The sequence below is a fragment of the Cyprinodon tularosa genome, unplaced genomic scaffold, assembly GCF_016077235.1.
Source record: "Cyprinodon tularosa strain WSP-4 unplaced genomic scaffold, ASM1607723v1 ctg1155, whole genome shotgun sequence".
NCBI lineage: Eukaryota > Metazoa > Chordata > Actinopteri > Cyprinodontiformes > Cyprinodontidae > Cyprinodon > Cyprinodon tularosa.
In genome coordinates this window covers 68,036-87,058 of record NW_024037954.1, presented here as the reverse complement: position 1 = coordinate 87,058, position 19,023 = coordinate 68,036, and the positions used below count along the sequence as shown (strand labels likewise).

Genomic DNA, 19,023 nt, shown 5'->3' with positions numbered 1-19,023 from the left:
CCGAAGGTTTCCAGATGGATATGCGGAGCAAATCCATCTGGCGGAGTCAGGTTAGATCCCAATGCAGACAAATCCCTGTCAACGACTACACCTCGAGATGGACTGCAGCAAATACTTCAGCATTTGGTAATTAAAGATCTGCATTATCCATAAAAGCATCCCTGGCCCCCACTATACTCTCAGCTCCCCTCAAAACTTGGACATCTGCTTTGTCAAAATCCAACAAACTCAGGAACGCACTCCTATTACAACTTCCCTGTTATTTCCTGAACATAAGAAACAATATCTTGTTGTTAAGGTGACAGTTTGTGTCAGAATGTTGAAATTTGGACGAAAAAAGTGCTAAAAAGATTTAACGTTGAGGCTAACTGTGACTTTAAAACCTATGTAAAAACCTATGGACTATAACAAAAGATTTGATTCATGCCAGGCCTGTTACCAAATGAGCCAAAGCTATTCCACTTCTTATTCTTTACTTAATACCAGGGGGTTATCAATGCCTTAAGCTTGTGGTATGTTTACAACCTCTGTAGAAATTTGTATTGAAATATTACAGTAGGTATATATATATAGAATAAATAAAATGTGCACATTTGAGCCTGTGCATGTAGTTCAACCCTGAGAGGAAACAGTCAATGCCCTTGACAAAGAATAATTTAAATGCATTTTTAAACTCTTGAAAATATTATGACATTCATGCTGACAATGAGTTTGTTGGAGACTTTAAACCAAAAGTTTATGTTTGAGAGCTGACCCTAGTTTTCAACATATTGTGTAAGAGCTTAAACAAATCAGAAAGTTATTGAGGAATCAGCCTAAAATCAAAGAACATGTGCCTACATGTTTGTACGTAGTGACATTTTTCTCCCAAATGTGTGAAACACTGTTCTATTCCAGGCACACTCCCACTGGAATTTTGACAGAAACAGATACAAGTGCCAGTGTGTAAATCACACCATGCCTTTTCAGCAACCAACATGCTCATTACTCATTCAGTATGTCACACAGGCTTTTAACTTCATTACAGGGTGATTTATCAAAACTATCTGAGGATACAGGAATACAATCTCCCTCTGTGGTGTAGCAGTTGGTGTATGAATCTGTCTGCGATTCATAAGAATCTGAGGGTGTGTTTGAGCAGTCAGAAGCCAGGGCAACAAAAGGAAATCATTACAAATGTATTATCTGGCAACATTTTGGTTTTGTTTTGTTCAATACCAAAGAGTCTTAGGGCTTTAAGTAGGTCTAACAAGCCCATTTTGTGAGCATTTGCACTGGCTTGCTGGCTGCCTTAGCTGTATGCAGATGGAAAGTATGTAGAGCGGTGCTGAAGATGAACAATTTCCGTTTAGTCACATCTCAAAATGATGACTTGATCCAGTTTGGGGATTTGAAACTGCTTTTCAAATCCCGAGTCATCTTTTGGAGGAAAACACAAACTGGTTCAGGGAATCATCACCAGACGAACTGAAACAGAACGGATCCTATTCCTGCTGTACATCCATGTCTGTGCAGATGGACCAACTCTTCCACTGTGAGCTGGGAGAATGCGCTCAGACTCTGCATGATTAAAGCCCTGCGGTATCTGGCAGACACAGTTATATAATGCAAAAGCCTGGGCCTCCCATGCTCAGCAGCTGACATGCTGAGTGGTGTGCTGCAGCAAACCATCACTGATGGGAGAGAGTGAGGGGCAGCAATCGGCTGGCATACAGTACTGTACCTCAATCAGACCTAAGTTTGAAGGGGGAAAAAAGAAGATATAGAGAGGAAGAGCGAGAGAGAAGGAGTATTTGCAGGATATAAGGGAGAAATAAAGAGAGAAACAAAGAGAAAGCTTGGAAAATAACAAGAGGGCAGAAAGGAAGAGAAGGATAGGGGAGGAAAACATGAGGGAACCCACATTCGGCGACAGACTGAGACGCTACAACTCCACACCAAGTCTTTGGTAAGACAACGAGGAACAGGAAAGGCTGATTTTTACTGGAACTTTTCAGATGCCCAGAATAGAGAAACATTAAGTGTGTGGGGAGCACTGTGTGCATGTGCATGTTCCTTTCTCATCGTGGACAATGAGAACAAAAATGGGTCCATAAGAGATATTTAGAAGGGCCCACTGAATGTGGACGGTGATCAGTAATAGACCAAAACAAAGTGTGTATGTATATCTGTGTATTGTCTTGTTTGAATATGTGTATAATTTCTGTGATGCGGGGCTGAGGTGGGTTCTCTCACCACGGAGTTGTACTGCGTCTCACAGTAAGATCTTACTGTGAACTCCATGTCCTCCTCCTCTTTTTCCTTGACCGGCTTCTCAGGCTCCTCCTCTTCTTTCTCCTGCAGGTAAGTGTCCTGATCTTGTGGCATGTAGGACATCTCATCCTTGTTTTTAAACTCCAGACTAAGGATGGAGGGTGGAAGAAGCAGACCTAAGATGACCTGATTGATGAGGGAAAAGTAAAAAAAAGGTTGGAATGAAAGAACTTGATTTCATAACAGCAACAGTGACAAACTTTTGAAAAGTTTTAATGCATTTAAATGTAATACGTTTTATGTAACCAAACAAGAAAAGAAATGCAATATTTATGAAACATATGATGCTCATATGTCCTGAGGTTAATACTTTGTGTACTAACTTTGTGAAACCACTTTTTATCTTTACCAGCATTGCATAAATTATTGACAAAATACATATAACTTAATAGACAGAATGACAACTTTTTTAAAAGACTTTTAATATCTTACCATAGATCCTTAATTGGATGTAGGTCTGAACTTTGACATTCTAATGTGCCTTGATATAAACTATTGTCATTTTTGCTTTTTTCTTTTTGGCAGAACGTCAAGTCTTTGCAACCTCAGAATTATTTTTCAGCTATGGACTGTACTGTGTTAAACAGACGGCCTGTTTAGCATAATCCATCCTTTAATCTATTACGCTGAAAAAAAAAATGCAACCATTTTTTGGCATTCACATAATCATATTTAGTTACTTTAACACAATTGTTTCATGTTAACAGAGTAGGGCATAAAACAATTGTGTTAAAGTAGCTAATTATGATTAAGTAAATGCCAAAAGCAGTTGCTTTGTTTTTTCAGTGCTTCTGTACACCTGCAAAAGAAAAGCACCTTTAGAAAACCATCATGTTTCACCATGGGTGTTGTGTTTTTAGGACAATCTGCAGTTGTTTGCTTTCCAATATGCATATCCTTTTGTATTTTTTTTTACAGAAAATCTGTTTAAGTAGAACACACTCTTCCTCATCTTTTTTTGTGTTGCCTTTATTATTTGTTGCTAACTTTGAACATGGTTACTTATGGTTTTCTTTTAACATTTCCTTGTTTTCTCGTGTATCTCCCATTAAGGCTTCTGAAGTTCATGACTACAAGATTTGCTTTTGACAGATTTCCTACCTCATTTGTAAATGCACCTGTCAATTTCAATTTTACATTTTTTTTAATAATAAAACAAACAAAAAATTTATTAACTTAACCCAGTGTTGTTTTTGACACTCATCTTAGTCTTAAGGATGAAAACTATTATTAGTCTTAGTTGCATTTTAGTCATTACAATATGTGATAGTTTTAGTCAGTTTTATTCGACTAAAACTTAAAAATGTTTAAGTCTAGTTTTATGTTGCAAAAAGAAAAGGGTAACTTTTAAAACTTCGAATAATAACCGGATTCCTTATCAGACTGACAGCTTTCGCCTAGATACAACAATTGCTGGGTACAGAATGCTGCTGTGCAGTTCATCATTGTTGTTGGGCAGAAAACTTTGATTTATAGAATTCAAATAAACTTTTTTTATGAATTAATGCCCTACTTTAAAAATAAGTGTCTCACAAGTTGTGAAAATAGCAGATCTAGTTCAACACATCATATTGATTAATATAGCAGACAGAAAAGGTAAGAAAATGTACAATAAAGAAATGGTTTTAGACAATTATGCATTATACACAGATCAATAAAATCTCCATTGCTCCAAAAAAGCAATGAACAAAAACATTTTTCTTTTTACTTTGACAATTTTGGCTATTGCAGGCTAACAAACAACCTAACGACTGCCCATTCCTAAGGGGCGGACCTGTTCGTCCGGTTCAATTTGCACGTTTTCTAAGCCAAAACAAGGCTTTGTTTTTGGTCCACTCTATAAAAGCCTTGAACTCAACACTATTTCTGACATTTTTAATTGAAAAAGTCCGGTGGATTGTTTTTAAATTTTTTTGGAATGACTATAACTGTCATGATCTGGCCTGTTTGCTCTCCCTTAATTAGTAATTCCTCTCACCTGCCCTCTTCCTTCCCTGCCTCAATCATAATTTATTCCTCTCACCGGTTTCCTCTGGTTTATATTCAGTTCAGCCTGAGCATTCAGTGCCAGATCATTGCTTGTCTTTTTGTTAGTCTGTCCAGTTTTATTTGGTTCATGTCCTGGATCCTAGCTGCCAGTGGATAGAGGGTTTTAGTGTTTGTCTCGTCTCCTGATCGTCCACTGTTCCTCCCCCGCGGAGTCCTTTTTGGCTCATTATGGGGGGGGGGGGGGGGGGGTTTAGGTTTTATCAAAGTAAGCCTGGCTCCAGGGAGGAGACCAGTTTAAAGTCCAGCTTCAAGTTCCGGTTCCTACGTCCTGTCTCGGCTACCCTCTTCCACTGAGCCTGCCTGTCTGCACCTGATCCTGTCTGCTCCTGTGTGTGACCACCTGGTCATGCTTCTGGTCCCAGTCTGACTCTGAACCCTCCTGGAAGTCTGTGGATGCCTGGAAGTCTGGATCCTGCCACCTGTTTCTGTTCCTGTCTGTTCTGGATCCCTCACCAGGATCAGCTTCCAGCATAACCTCTGGGACTGCAGCACTGGGGACACTCGTGGTCTGGACTGTTAAACCAGGTAAGTGACCTTCACAGATAATCTATCAGTTGATCGTGGTCACTTACCTGTGTTTCTCCCCCAGAGTGTCTGAGATTGGGCGGTGCCCCGCCCCCCCGCCTGCAGTGTCCGCGAGCCACAGCTCCGCTTTTGTTTGGTTTTAATTTTAATAAACCTTATGAACTTTCCTACTGACTGTCTCTCCTGAATACTGGGTCCATCTGTCCTCGGTTCATGACAATAACTTGGATGACTTAGAATCTTCACCATCACAATGCATATTGATCGTCTGTCCGACCACCTGCAAATTTGTATTTTGTCTCATCTTGTCAATAAAAACTCAAACCCATGACTAATCACATTTTCATAATCAAAGATCCATATTTAGCTAGTCAGTTTTCATTATCGTCATGAAAAAAAGGAGCGTAAATGGAATTTCGTAATCACCATCGTTGACGAAAACAACACCTTGCATTTAGCAAACATATCCTGCCCACTGTTGGTCTTTCCCAAAAAATTGCAATAAAATACATTGAAGGTTGTTGTTTTAATAAGAAAAAATGTCAAGGTAATCACTGGTTGGATTTGGACATGGTGAAAAAATATGTAAACAAGACAACAGTCATTTCATTGAAAGTCAGCATTGTAAAGATTATTTTCATCATGCACATGCCTGCCTGCAGCTGTGTAGCAAACCTTTGTTATCAACTGGTCAAAGGCACTCTCATAGAGAAAGTCAATTATAAAAGCCTGATTTCAAACAGCCAGGATGATTACTGTTCTACATCAGCCCCCGAGAGAAACACCAGCATTAGTGAGAAGAGGCACAAATCCTGCTTCTTTTGTTTAAAGACAAGAACAACACATGTTCAGTAAGGAGAGTGTAGATTATGGGAAGAAGAAGGTGAATACAAACATAATCAAGTTCCCTTTTTCTATCTGCTACCAGCTGTAAACACCTGTATACATTTTTGAGTATTTAGCTTTTGCCACATTCAAAATCTTTTATCCAGTTAATGACATATTAGTATAACAGATAAAAAAAAAGAATATAGACAGGTATCTTTGAAACTATAATTTTTTTTATTTTGCATTTGCACTTTTTTTTCCAATTAAAGGGTTAAAGCAAATATCCTATCAGACCTATTCTAGTGTAAAGAAAGATGTTTGCTAATTATTTTAAGTCACAGTCCATTTAGAGACTCCTATTCTGAGTGGGGGGTTGAGGACAGCTGTCCTTTCAGGCAAAATAGCTAAATCACATGCAGAGTTGGTTTTTTTGACAATGTTTTCACATTCTTATTTCATCATAAATTCCTAGGGGCATTAAACCCTGTTTGTTCAACTTGTGGTTTATTTCAGTTTGTCTTTCAGCTCCGATGAGTTTGTCTTAGAAGTGCGCGCTTCACCTTCCTCCAGCAAAGGCCAAACAATATTTACTGAACTGCAAAGTCTGTCCTACTCTGGAGAAAAAGCAGGCAGAGCGACCCATTCTATAGTCTCACTTAATTTGTCATGTGGATGAGTGTGAACCCACACTTCAGCAAATCCTGAGGCAATTATTCATCATAAATAGCTGTAACCTTTATGGTTCGAGGCTGCCATGTGTCACCCTAACACCAAACATCTGCAGAACTCACACAAGCAAATATTGGTCCAAACTTAACCACTGCTTTTCGATTAAACCTCTAAGACATTCACCACATTAGCATTAATGGAGTGTGATAGGATGTTCTTCTTATAATTAAGGTCAAGCCATTCATGTACTCTGACTTACAGACTTAAACAAAGTGCTTAAATGCAAGACGACTCAATCTGGTCACACTGTTTAAGTGTTATCTACTGATAAGAATCTTTCCTCTGCCTGAGCCCTTCCGGAAATTCATAACAGCTTAACTGCTTTTATAATATGCATTTAGTATAAAATTTATTTAAACCTTTGCTTGTGATATATCTATAAAATTAAAAATACTATGAAAGTAACTGGGAACTGGTTATTTTATTTTATTTTCAATCAGTTTCCTATTATGAAACCCTCTAACTGAACCTTAGTTTGCAAAATGTCCCAATGCTCTGTGCACAAAAGTAAACCCGCACGTCTAGTGGAGTGGAATTTAAAGAAGTAAGAATTACTGGGAAAAGAAATCCTAAAGGAATACCTTACTTAGCCCAACACACATCAGCTCTGCACTCAGCTCAGCACTGTACCATATTCATAATCAGAATCAATAATGCAGTTGTCACATCATATGTATGTGCAGCGTCGGTTACGGGATACATGTACTTGTGTTTTAATTATCTTTTTTTGGGCTGTGGTGTATGGTGTTGCATTGCAGCAAGAAGGTCCTAAGGTTGATTCCCGACCCAGGGTCTTTTTGTATTGAGTTTGCATGTTCTCCCCATACATGTGTTGGTTCCTTCAGGGTACTCCAGCTTCCTCCCACAGTCCATAAGCATGACTGTTGGGATAATTGGAATCCCTAAGTTGTCTTTAGGTGTGTGTGTTTGTGTGTATGGTTGTGTGTCTCTGTGTTGCCTTGCTACAGACTGGCAACCTGTTCAGGATGTACCCCGCCTTTTTCCCATAAACTACTGGAGAAAGGCACCAGCTCCACCACTACCCTGATAGATGAAGCAAGAAAAGATGAATGATGATTTAAAAGAGAAAATCTATGTAAAAGTGTAATCCTGTCAAAAATGCATATTAGAGTTCATAGGTTTGATATTTATATTCTGGTTTCAAACAATATTCTGACAATTTATATTAACAATTTAATAATCCAGAAAGAACTCTGGTGACCCTGCACATTTACAACATGTGAACTGTTATGATTCATCCTTTCCAGAAAATTGGAACTGAGAATTGTTAGGGAAAGAAATTGAAACTAGGAATCAGAAACAGAGATAAGAATTTAAACAATGGCCAATCCTTTTGATAACCTAGTAAAGTTAACTAATATGAATGGCTGGTCAACTAAAGATTTTTGGGTGTATTCAATGGCAAACTGCAAGAAGAGAGAAATACTCTGAACTGGATCAGTGAGCACAGTTCGAAGCTGTTTATTGACAATGCTCCGATATTTTCTAAGTTTGGACGCTGATTCTTTTTTATTACAGTGCCTATGGCTGAAAAAACAAAACAAAAGACAGCTCAGGAAAAAAACACTGGAGCTTATTTCAGCAGCAGTTTCACATTTTTTTTTATAGATTTTTATGTTATTTTAGGTTTATAAAGATTACATTTTGTTACCGTACATACACTGATTCTTAAAAAAATATGAAAAACATTTGCTTCATAAATGTTTGGCCATCAAAATGCTTGAGTCTTGTTCTATGGATCGAATAGTTGAGTAATAGCATTTGGCACAATATGGCACATTTGGAGAGGTTTGGAGACGCTGTGACACCACAAGTTCAAAGCCTCACAGCTCTAGAACTATTGTAGCCAGAGGTCTGAAAATTGATGCATCACTTATACCGTTCTCAGATTTTAAATTCTTAGATTAAAATTGATTTAAAAAATTCGGCAGTGTTTATCATATGACCCAAATTCCCTGATCTAAGACAGTGAAAATGTAGTTTACATACACTCACAAAAACAACAAACAACTATATCATCCTGGCCAAACAATTAACACTTCAATAAAACACAGTCTAGACACTTAAATCAAGTATTCTTCTGTTATTAAATTACATGTGTAGTCAAAATATTGCTTTAAGGAATCTAAAATTAAAGTTCAAAGCTTAAACTTGACTTTTACTTGACGTTGGAATTACTTGGCAGGTAGACTCAGGACTAAATGATGCAAGGTTAAAAAACACACACACATACAAACAAAATCTTAGAATACTTTTGAATTGCAAAAAGAAAAACTTGTACCCACCACTGTTATAAAACAACAATGTTTTAGGCCAAAACTTAACCTGTAATGCAGTGGTTCTCAAACTTTTTCTGTCATTCCCCACTTTGGACAAGGGGGAATTTTCAATTTTCCCAACACAATGCTAATGAAATATGCAACAATCTTAAAATTTTCCAATTTTTTTGAAGTAACAAGTAGTATCTAAATACAAACTATCTACATCAAATAACAGCAAGCTCAAAAATAAAGAAAATAAAAATGCAGCTGTGTCAAAATTTGTATCAAGCTCAAAGATAGAAAAAATTAAAGTGCCACACTGCAATCTGTTAATAAAAGAAAAGAAGTGAAATCCATCTGGCAATACAGGTCTATTTATCCCTGCATTAGTGGCTGCAATGAGCCTGTTTTGCATTGCACAGTTTCTCAAAACGGGGTTGCAGGCTTGATACTGCCACTCTCAAGTCATGCTCAATGTTCAGCTGAGATCTGTATTTTGTTTTCAGTGAAGCAACAGTTGAAAAGCCCATCTCACAGAGATATGATGTGGCAAAGGGAAGAAGAATGCACACAGCTCTCTGCCCGATGAGTGGATACTCCCTCTCCACTCCAAACCAGAATTCATTATTAGTCTATGCATTAAACCTGAGCCTCAGGGTGGAGTCAGACGTCATTTCAATAAACTGGTCCTATTTATTTAAGATAAAATATTTCAAATTCAGTTATTTATGATCAACCTGCGCCGTCAATCCCGGCGCATGTGCGCTTTATTTGCAGTCTGGACGCTGAGGGTAAACATGATGTGTCTCTGCAGCGCTGAGAGGGACTCCTGCGATAGCGGGGGAGAACGGGGTTGGGACAGAGGCGCCCCACGGCAGCACCTGCCGCTGGAGGACAAGAAAAGGAACGATACGTGCTTTCACGTAAGAGTCTCCAAAAGTCGCTAATTTGTCGCTAGTCCCTTTTTTTTTAAAAAGAGTCGCTGGAGGGGTCTAAAATATAGGGACAAAGTCGCTGAGTTGGCAACACTGGGGCGCGAAAGTTTATTCCGTTACAAATCTAATATGCCGACGTCACGTCAATCATTATTTTGGCACTTCAGTTCCAGGTGAAATTTTTCTCATATCTAATGTTCTTTTAATTAGACTGCATGTAGGCTATTAATGATTACTTTGTGGGTTTGATTGGTCTAAAAAGCGACAACATACAGCTATAAGGACAGTTTGCTCTCACACATTCTACATTTATAGTCACACACACACACACACACACACACACACACACACACACCGGAACTTGGCGCGCCCCACCTGTCACGTCTCAATTCCCCACCAGTGGGTCGCGCCACACACTTTGAGAACCGCGGCTGTAATGTATGCTTAAAAGGGTTGTGACATTATAAAAAGTAAGAGCTTGGTGTTACTTATTGCCGTGTCTGCTGCTGCACATCTAAAAGCAAAAATGATTCCAAAAAAGTTTTTAAAAAGTTACAAAACACACCACTTGACTCTCCCCCCCCCCAGTTTTTCAAGTTTGTAGATGTTTGTAGTCGTTCACTTCCAATCCAGGAAGCTTTCTCAATTCAAAAAAACATTTTTTTTTTTGTGATTTTCAGTCATACAGACTATGTTCTGGATAAAATCTTCACCAGCAAAAGCAAAAATTACCTATTGCAAGTGCTGAGGGCAACTATCAGTTGATACTGTGTTAGTCTCTCCTCATTTTAAAATAATATTTCTGATTTAAATTTAACAAGCTGAATGATTATCCCACCCACACCAAACTGCCCATTATTCCTTATGCTGACAGGGGCCTAAAGTAGGCTGAAAGTGAGATTTTGCAGGTACAGCAGAGACAGACAGGAATATATATATATATATATATATATATATATATATATATATATATATATATATATATATATATATATATATATATATATATATATATGCCAGTGTATTTCTGGAAAATCAAAAACAACAAACAGGTCCAAACAAAACTTTTCAAACTCTAGCAATGATTACAAACCACAGACTAGCAATCTGTGATCTGTGATTTAATCAGTGCACCAATAGATGGTGGTAAATCTTTCACACTGTCCCTTTAAGTTGCATTTGTTTGAATATTGTGGCATTGGGGAACAACTTTTTAATATATCCCAAAGGATTGTGGCATTTTAGCCTCACTCGAGTTAAATGTACATCTTACAGTGCCTGATGCAAAGAATGGTGGTGCTGCATAGTTATTTTGTTAAACCTAATTTTTTACATACTGATAAAAACCCATGGACAAATCACAATAATATAAGTATGGTAATATGTCAAACTTCATTATTATTTAAATTCTATTTTTCTACAAAATGTGTGCACCATTCATCTTACCTTCAGGCCTGAATTTTTGCGCATGCGGAGTCGCCCCATCCACATATCGGTCAGCAGCATTTGACTGCAGGTGTGAGCGATGAAGTCTCTGTGTTTGGCTGCTACCGCCAGCTGCAGACAGGTGGCATTGCTCCAGTTTTTCAGTTCGTATGTCAGTAACTTCATGGCCATCTGTTCGTCCTGTTTATAGGACTGATCTAGGAGCTCCACAGCTAGCTGGCCAAACTCTCTATGAACATACATTGGAAAAAATAAAAAAGACAGTAATTTACTAGTAATTAACTGTCAAAAAGAAATTAATCAAGAAACACACAGACCTTTTTAGGCATAACATCAAAACAATACAATATTCGTATATGTTTTTACCACCCACAATACTTTAATTGTTTAGTTCTTTTTGCTAAAACCTATACTTTTGGTGTTTTACAGAATGATCTTCCTCGCAATCATTTCTCAATAGTAGGCCTATTACATGCTTTCATATCTGCATGACTGGATTATTGGAAAATCATGCACAAACTGATCTTTATGTATTCACACATCTTAATAATCCTTATGAATTCTGTTCCTTGAGCCCTATTCTCTCCCTGTCCTGGACAAATGAATCGCCATCTCCATCCTACAGTATGTAGGGCGGTAATAACCAGCAGCCTACATGAAGCACCTACCTTAAAAAGTGCTGCTCTTGCCCTGGAAAAAAACATCCACTTTCTTTAAGGCAAGTGCTGATATAAAGCACAGTAAAATTATTTCTCAAAGTTTGGATTAAGTGACTTTTTACAGCTAATCCTCACAGTGACCCCCTCTGTTTTTTTTAGCTAATGTTTAAGAAGGAGAAAAAGTGTTTGTAGTTGCAAAATTGATTGGTTGAACCAGAGTCAAAACAGCAATTTTAAACTTAAAAGGGAAATCTCCTTACACAACTTAAAATAATTTGTTCCCAAAGGTACACAAGAAAAGGCAGACAAGTTAAAGATACAAATAGTATCACAAGAATGCTAGAAAACAACAATGTAGTCAAAACTTAAATAACATCAATAAGTGATGGATGATGAAAGCCACAAGATTAAATGTGTTGGTTAGTTTGTCAAGCTTTGCTGTCTTCATCTTCACCAGATCTTTGCCCCTATCTATGCACTTTGGGAGTTATTGAAGTTCTGCCAGAATTTTGGCTCTCTCACTTCATATTAAAACTTATATTAAAGCAGCTAAATAACTGAATGGGGTTACAGAGATATAAAATGGTGTCATGGAGTGGGGGTGGGGATGAGGGCATATGGCTTATTGTCCTCTTGTGTCTAATACTAAGACATTAGTAGAGACACTTTAATTCCATGGTTCATGGAGAAGGCCTTCTGGGGCCAGGCAATAACAGTTTTTTTTTTCTTTTATCTAATCTACATTTCAGTTAGAGTGACATTCTGATTGCGTAGATAAGACAGGAAAAAACTGGAGTAAAAATGCCTGTCACCTACCTGGAGTTGTGATTTAGTTCCTGAGAGATGTCATCCACCATGTCATTCTCAGACGCTTCGTGTGCCATAGCCTTACATAGCTTACATGCCACCAGAGCCTTGGCCATAGCTTCCTCACCATGCTGCCAAAAGAACAGTGCCATTTTCTGCCGCTTCATAAGTACAGCCCACACCATGAGCTCATGGAAGGGGAAGGGAAAGTGGTTTATCTCAGGGTCATCCAAATCAATGTCCACCTCTTCCTCCCGCTTACGTGTTGTCTTCTGCCGGCCTCTGCGGATTGGCATATCATCCTGATAGCAATCAATAACAAGTAAGCGAGGTTAGAAGAAACCCATATCCAGTAGGTCCATGCTTCACTTGCATGGTTTAATCACTGTGACAGAAAAAAGTATCATATTCATTAAAACAGTCTTTATGAAGAACTGTGTGTTTGGCTTTCTGATGTGAGGGGAAAAAGATTAACTGGAATCAATCTTAACACCAAGGTATTAAATCAGATCAAAGGGAATTTTCTCATAGATATGCAATCTGGAGTGTTGTAATCTCATGATGTCAGTGTTATTCTACTGTATATTTTTTATATATTTAGTCTCAGGAAAATACATGCTTTTTCCCCAATTACGTCTTCATTAAATCTGTGGTATGGATTTCTAAAAATTTAATATGTGAAAATGTGTTAACATAAACATTGGAGCAGCTACCAACCACCTTGCTCTGTGCTGCGTTACAGCGCTGCCTCCTCAGCTACTGCTTATAAGAAGAATGGTAGCAAACAGAGCCACAGATGACTGCGGATAAGCACAACTATAGCACACTGACAGTTTTGAGCTTGACAGGGCTGTGTGGGGGAGGGGTGCAAGCACTGCTAAGACATTCCTCCTGGCTCTGATTGGTTGTTTATGATGGGGAGTGGTGCATTTTTGCAAATGGTAGTAGAACTACTGGGGGAAGCCAAAGGAGCATAAGTTTTTTATTTTTTTTTTCCCCACATAATCTTTCTCATATTCTACTCTCAAGATGCAGTAATGGTTTTAACAACATGTTTTTTTTAGCTAGCCCAGAAATTCTCCCACAGTCCCATTAAATTGTTTCTAAAACAAGCTTTTATATGTTGTTTGTTTCAAGGCCTGCAAAGAAGAGAACATAAAGTAAACTTTCCGACTATTTTATGGACAAAGCTGCAAAACGTATTTATTTCAGAATTGGCTGCATGAGAGGAACAGTAACAAGTAAATGCCATCCTTAAAGGGATCTCAACTCACCTCCATCCCCAGAAGCTTCAGTGCTTTAGGCTACAAAGTGACAAAAGCACAAACAGATTAAACCCTGACATATGTATTATAAACAAACAAAACCTATAGACTAACAGTAACTGTGCCTCAATTTATGACTTGTCTAAAGCAATATAAAGAAACTGCTGTTTCATAACCACTGACTGCTACTGCGACAATAACTTCCTGTTTTTGCATGCTTTACATCATAGTGTGCCTTTACGGTTCTGAACATCTGTCAAAAAACAGGACATGTATGAATTATGCATTCATGAACTATCATCTAGCTGGTAAAAATAGCTTGTTTCCTTTGGGAATGGTGATATCTATTTAGAGGCTTTGTTGTCACTTTTTTGTGCTTGAATGTACATTCACTTGATCCAGAAAATGACAGTAAAACTAAAACTGACTGTATATTATCTTAGTGCTTGTCCTGCTTCTTTGTTCCCATGTTATCTTAACTATTTACATCTTGGAGCACAACGTGGTATACACCCAGCCTCACAACTTACAGTACAGTGAAAAGGGAAAAAAACAAACAAACACAAGATCTGCCTCAAGTATTACAGTCACGTTTTTTCCTCTAAATATACTATAGTTACCAGTGTGACTTAGCAATTCTACAATAAAGGCTATAGATAAAAAAAAAAGGTAATTTATCATGGAAGTTCTTGGAAAATGTGAAAGACCTATTGTGTTTTGTATCATTATTCTGTTAAATTTATACCACAATCTTTACTGTATTTTAATTAGACTTAATGTAATCATCCAGTGTCAAGTTGCATATCAGTGTGAATTGGAAGAAAAATGTGAAACTGATTTATTTTCCTAAACCTTCCTAATGGATTCTTAATTAATCTAAAAAAAAAAACTTTGTTCATTTGTATTCAGCCCGCAGCCACAATAGCTTTAAATCAAAACCCAGAAAAACCAAATGCCTAAGAAGAAGCCCACTAATTAATAAAATTTATTCATCATGAAATATGTGGCAATTTTGGCTGCAAAAAGAAAGCAAAAGTCAGAGAAGAAGCAAAGAGGATAAGTTACTCTTGAGACGAGAATTATCTTAACACCATCTAAACCATGTCACCCCTGGTAGTGCTACCATAATGCTCTGGAGGAATGTTCTGCAGCTGGGACAGGGAAGATAGCCACAGCTGACACAAAAACATAATGGAGACATAATGGATCCTTAAAAATCAGTTAATGGAGACTTTAGACTGGGGTGGAAGTTGACCTCACAGCAAAGTCAAGAAGTCCAAATGTGCCTAAGGTTGTTGTTTATATGCAATCAGATGTCCAACCTTAAACTTGCAACGGAAGTGCACCAGTACAATGAAACGTTTCTAAGGTTTAAAATATTCCAGTCAATGTTAAACCACAAACCTAGTTTAGGTCTTGGTTCTCCCTCTGACTAAGCATTGACTGTTTTACCTACAGAATAGGTAACACTTTCAATATAATGTGTTGTGACATTTTGTTATTTCAGCCAAAGTCATACAACAGCTGAGTCAGTGAGGATCAATACAAATCCCTGTCAGATTATTTAGACTCGTTATTTCAAAAACTGTTGAAAATCAAATTTTTCATCCTTTTAACATTTACTGCATGTGTTTTCTTCTCTTGGTCTGTTACACTTAGTCATGTGATTATTTTAACAATGTACTGTAGAAAATGACCCAGAAACCTTCAGCTAGGCTCACTGTTGTTCACTGCCATGGAAGTGGCTATGGGGCATAGCACAACATTCACATTATGTTTAACCTCCAGAGAATTAACTTACTGGAGCATTTACATTTCTCTGGAAAAGAAGTGGTCATTATATAATAACGGTAACCAATTATACCAACTGTATACATTACTGTAGTTACTCACACTGATGCCTTCCTCTACCGGGACAGTGGACAGAGACCATGGGTATGGAAAGAGTGACACAACAACTCTGTCCCATTCATTGAGGGGGCCAAAGGTTTAGGCTTGTACAGCTTTCTTAATGTACATGTGCTCACTCAGCTGTCTGATGATATCACTGCAGTCTCTGTGGAGCAGTGCGTATGCAGTTTGCACAGCTGAACTTTCCAGCGTTCAGTCATCTGTGTAATGAGGAGTTTATGTCTTACGAAACTATTATAAAGTCAAACATCTGTCAGAGATCATAACATCTAACATTTCAATGAACGTTGACATAAACTGACCATCTTCAGTGTGGGCCAATCTGTCCTAATCACCCATTTATGAAGCAAATGTAACTTCTTTTTTTTTTTTATGAAAAATATAAATGCTGTCATGCTTTGTGATGTAAGCTAATTCCATCTGGGTCCAAATAATAAATGCTCTTTCAAAGTTATTCTAACCTTCATATCTTTTAATATTGATCCTAATATTACCTACATTTGCTCAACATTCTCCAGCACATTGAAGGGCATTATTTAGTGTGTTCTTTGCTTTCAGTTTGTAAGAAACATATTAAATACATAGAAAAACAAAGTCAAACAGACTTTTGGTTTAACCATTGAACAATAAATAAATAATTTCAGTCTACCTGTGCATTGCTCTGTTTGAGCTACACCTGTTGCGATAATTAAATTGATGAAGCGGAACAAGCAAGTGAACATCATCCAACAAGCCGCATTTATATGATGTGAACACACACAAGCCATGAATGTAGGCAGGATTTTAATGTTCTTTCTATCATAGTGGTATTTGCTGAAGATATATCCACATGAACATCTGATTCTGAACTGTACACTTCACATACTGTATCATTTAGTTTATGTACTTTGATAATAAGCCGTTAAGCACACCCTTAAGGATAATTTTTTTTTCTTCCTAATATATGTTTCATAGTCATCCGGTTCATGGTCAAGCTTAAAAAGTTCAGTTAAGGCAACTGGACGTGAACCTTTCTTGATTTTTCACCTCTCTTCCAAGAGGATTCCTCAGTCCTAACTAGTGGTGGGGAGAACAGAGATTGATATACTGTAAGTGTAACAAAGAACTAGGGGACAAAATCAGAAGGTGGCTTTGATCCCTCCTTTTGGATTGGTCAAGAAGGTCATCTGGGGGTGTTAACAGCCGTTAGGGGATCACCTCCTCAGCACAGGACGCAGCTGTTCACCTACACCTGAAGGCTAAAGAACACTCCTTTGAGGACAACAACGTCAATATTCTGGCCAAGGAAGAAAGCTAGTTTGAGGGGTGAGGGGTTTTGGATGTCATCTTTGTTAACCTGAAATAAAAACATCTCTCAACAGAGGAGGTGGTCTGATATAACCCTTCACCTACCTGCAAAGCACTTTTAGGAACAACACCCAGAAGATTCACCTCTCACCTGCCTTCACCTGACTAACACTTCAATGAGGCATGTGACCGAAACCACTCTGACGAGGTAGTTAACGACCAATCAGAACCCCCTAAGTACCATTAACACCCCCCAGATGACCTCCATGGCTAAATCAGTAGGTGGGATCAAAGTCAGCTTTTGCCCCCCCCTAATTCTTTGTTAGACCTGCAGTATATTAATCTCAGTTCTCCCAAACCACTGGTTAGAACTGAAGAAGCCTCTTGGATTAGAGGCAAAACATCTTCAATAAAACTTCACATCCGGTTGCCTGAACTGAATTTTCCAAGCTTACTAATATATGATAGGACAAGATCTAGAAGTTCACAGTTGTTCAGTGGTGTTGGAAAGATGCAATTAAAGTTCAACATTTGCTTTCATACTTATCAAAAAAATATGTCTGTATGCAAAACATAAACTATAGGTTATTTTTGGCATATTTTTTGCATATACAGGTGCTGGTCATAAAATTAGAATATCATGAAAAAGTAGATTGATTTCAGTAATTCCATTTAAAAAGTGAAACTTGTATATTATATTCATACATTACATACAAACTCATATATTTCAGATGTTTATTTTGTTTAATTTTGATGATTACAAATGACAACAAATGAAAATCTCAAATTCATCATATCAGAAAATTAGAATATTGTGAAAAGGTTCAAAATTGATGGCCCCTGGTACCACACTCTAATCAGCTAATTAACTCAAACCACCTGCAAAAGCCTTTAAATGGTCTTTCAGTCTAGTTCTATAGGCTACACAATCATGGGGAAGACTGCTGACTTGACAGTTGTCCAAAAGACGACCATCGACACCTTGCACAAGGAGGGCAAGACACAAAAGGTCATCGCTAAAGAGGCTGGCTGTTCACAGAGCTCAGTGTCCAAGCACATTAATAGAGAGGCGAAGGGAAGGAAAAGATGTGGTCGAAAAAAGTGTACAAGCAAGAGAGATAACCGCACCCTGGAGAGGATTGTGAAACAAAACCCCTTCAAAAATGTGGGGGAGATTCACAAAGAGTGGACTGCAGCTGGAGTGAGTGCTTCAAGAACCACCACACACAGACGTATGAAAGACATGGGTTTCTGCTGTCGCATTCCTTGTGTCAAGCCACTCTTGAACCACAGACAGCGTCAGAAGCGTCTAAAGAGAAACAGGACTGGACTGCTGGTGAGTGGTCCAAAGTCATGTTCTCTGATGAAAGTAAATTTTGCATTTCCTTTGGAAATCAAGGTCCCAGAGTCTGGAGGAAAAGAAGAGAGGCACTTCATCCACGTTGCTTGAAGTCCAGTGTAAAGTTTCCACAGTCAGTGATGGTTTGGGGTGCCATGTCATCTGCTGGTGTTGGTCCATTGTGTTTTCTGAGGTCCAGGGTCAACGCAGCCACATACCAGGAAGTTTTAGAGCACTTCATGCTTCCTGCAGCTGACCAACTTTTTGGAGATGCAGATTTCATTTTCCAACAGGACTTGGCACCTGCACACAGTGCCAAAGCTACCAGTACCTGGTTGAAGGACCATGGTATCCCTGTTCTTAATTGGCCAGCAAACTCTCCTGACCTTAACCCCATAGAAAATCTATGGGGTATTGTGAAGAAGAAGATGCAATACACCAGACCCAACAATTCAGAAGAGCTTAAAGCCACTATTAGAGCAACCTGGGCTATCATAACACCTGAGCAGTGCCACAGACTGATCGACTCCATGCCACGCCGCATTGCTGCAGTAATACAGGCCAAAGGAGGCCCAACTAAATACTGAGTGCTGTACATGCTCATACTTTTCAGTTGGCCAACATTTCTATAAATCCTTTGTTTTTATT

General features: G+C 38.2%; 1 protein-coding gene and 1 long non-coding RNA gene across 4 annotated transcripts in view; one reads left to right on the top strand and one right to left on the bottom strand.

The window, feature by feature from the left end:
• trpm3 (transient receptor potential cation channel, subfamily M, member 3) overlaps nucleotides 1-19,023 on the bottom strand; it is a 98,465-nt gene that overhangs the window by 17,401 nt on the left and 62,041 nt on the right. For 2 of the 3 annotated variants that reach the window (XM_038306500.1, XM_038306508.1), the window contains 4 exons: nucleotides 13,848-13,877; nucleotides 12,583-12,875; nucleotides 11,108-11,336; nucleotides 2,272-2,439 (listed from right to left, as the gene is read on the bottom strand). In XM_038306500.1, the coding sequence (XP_038162428.1) occupies nucleotides 2,272-2,439; nucleotides 11,108-11,336; nucleotides 12,583-12,875; nucleotides 13,848-13,877 (720 nt within the window). Of the gene's footprint in view, nucleotides 1-2,235; nucleotides 2,440-11,107; nucleotides 11,337-12,582; nucleotides 12,876-13,847; nucleotides 13,878-19,023 lie in introns of all 3 variants that reach the window. The other variant, XM_038306493.1, reaches the window with a different exon arrangement.
• LOC119797442 lies at nucleotides 1,605-2,958 on the top strand. Its single transcript, XR_005282590.1, has 3 exons — nucleotides 1,605-1,948; nucleotides 2,344-2,468; nucleotides 2,839-2,958. It is a non-coding gene; the product is annotated as an uncharacterized LOC119797442 (long non-coding RNA).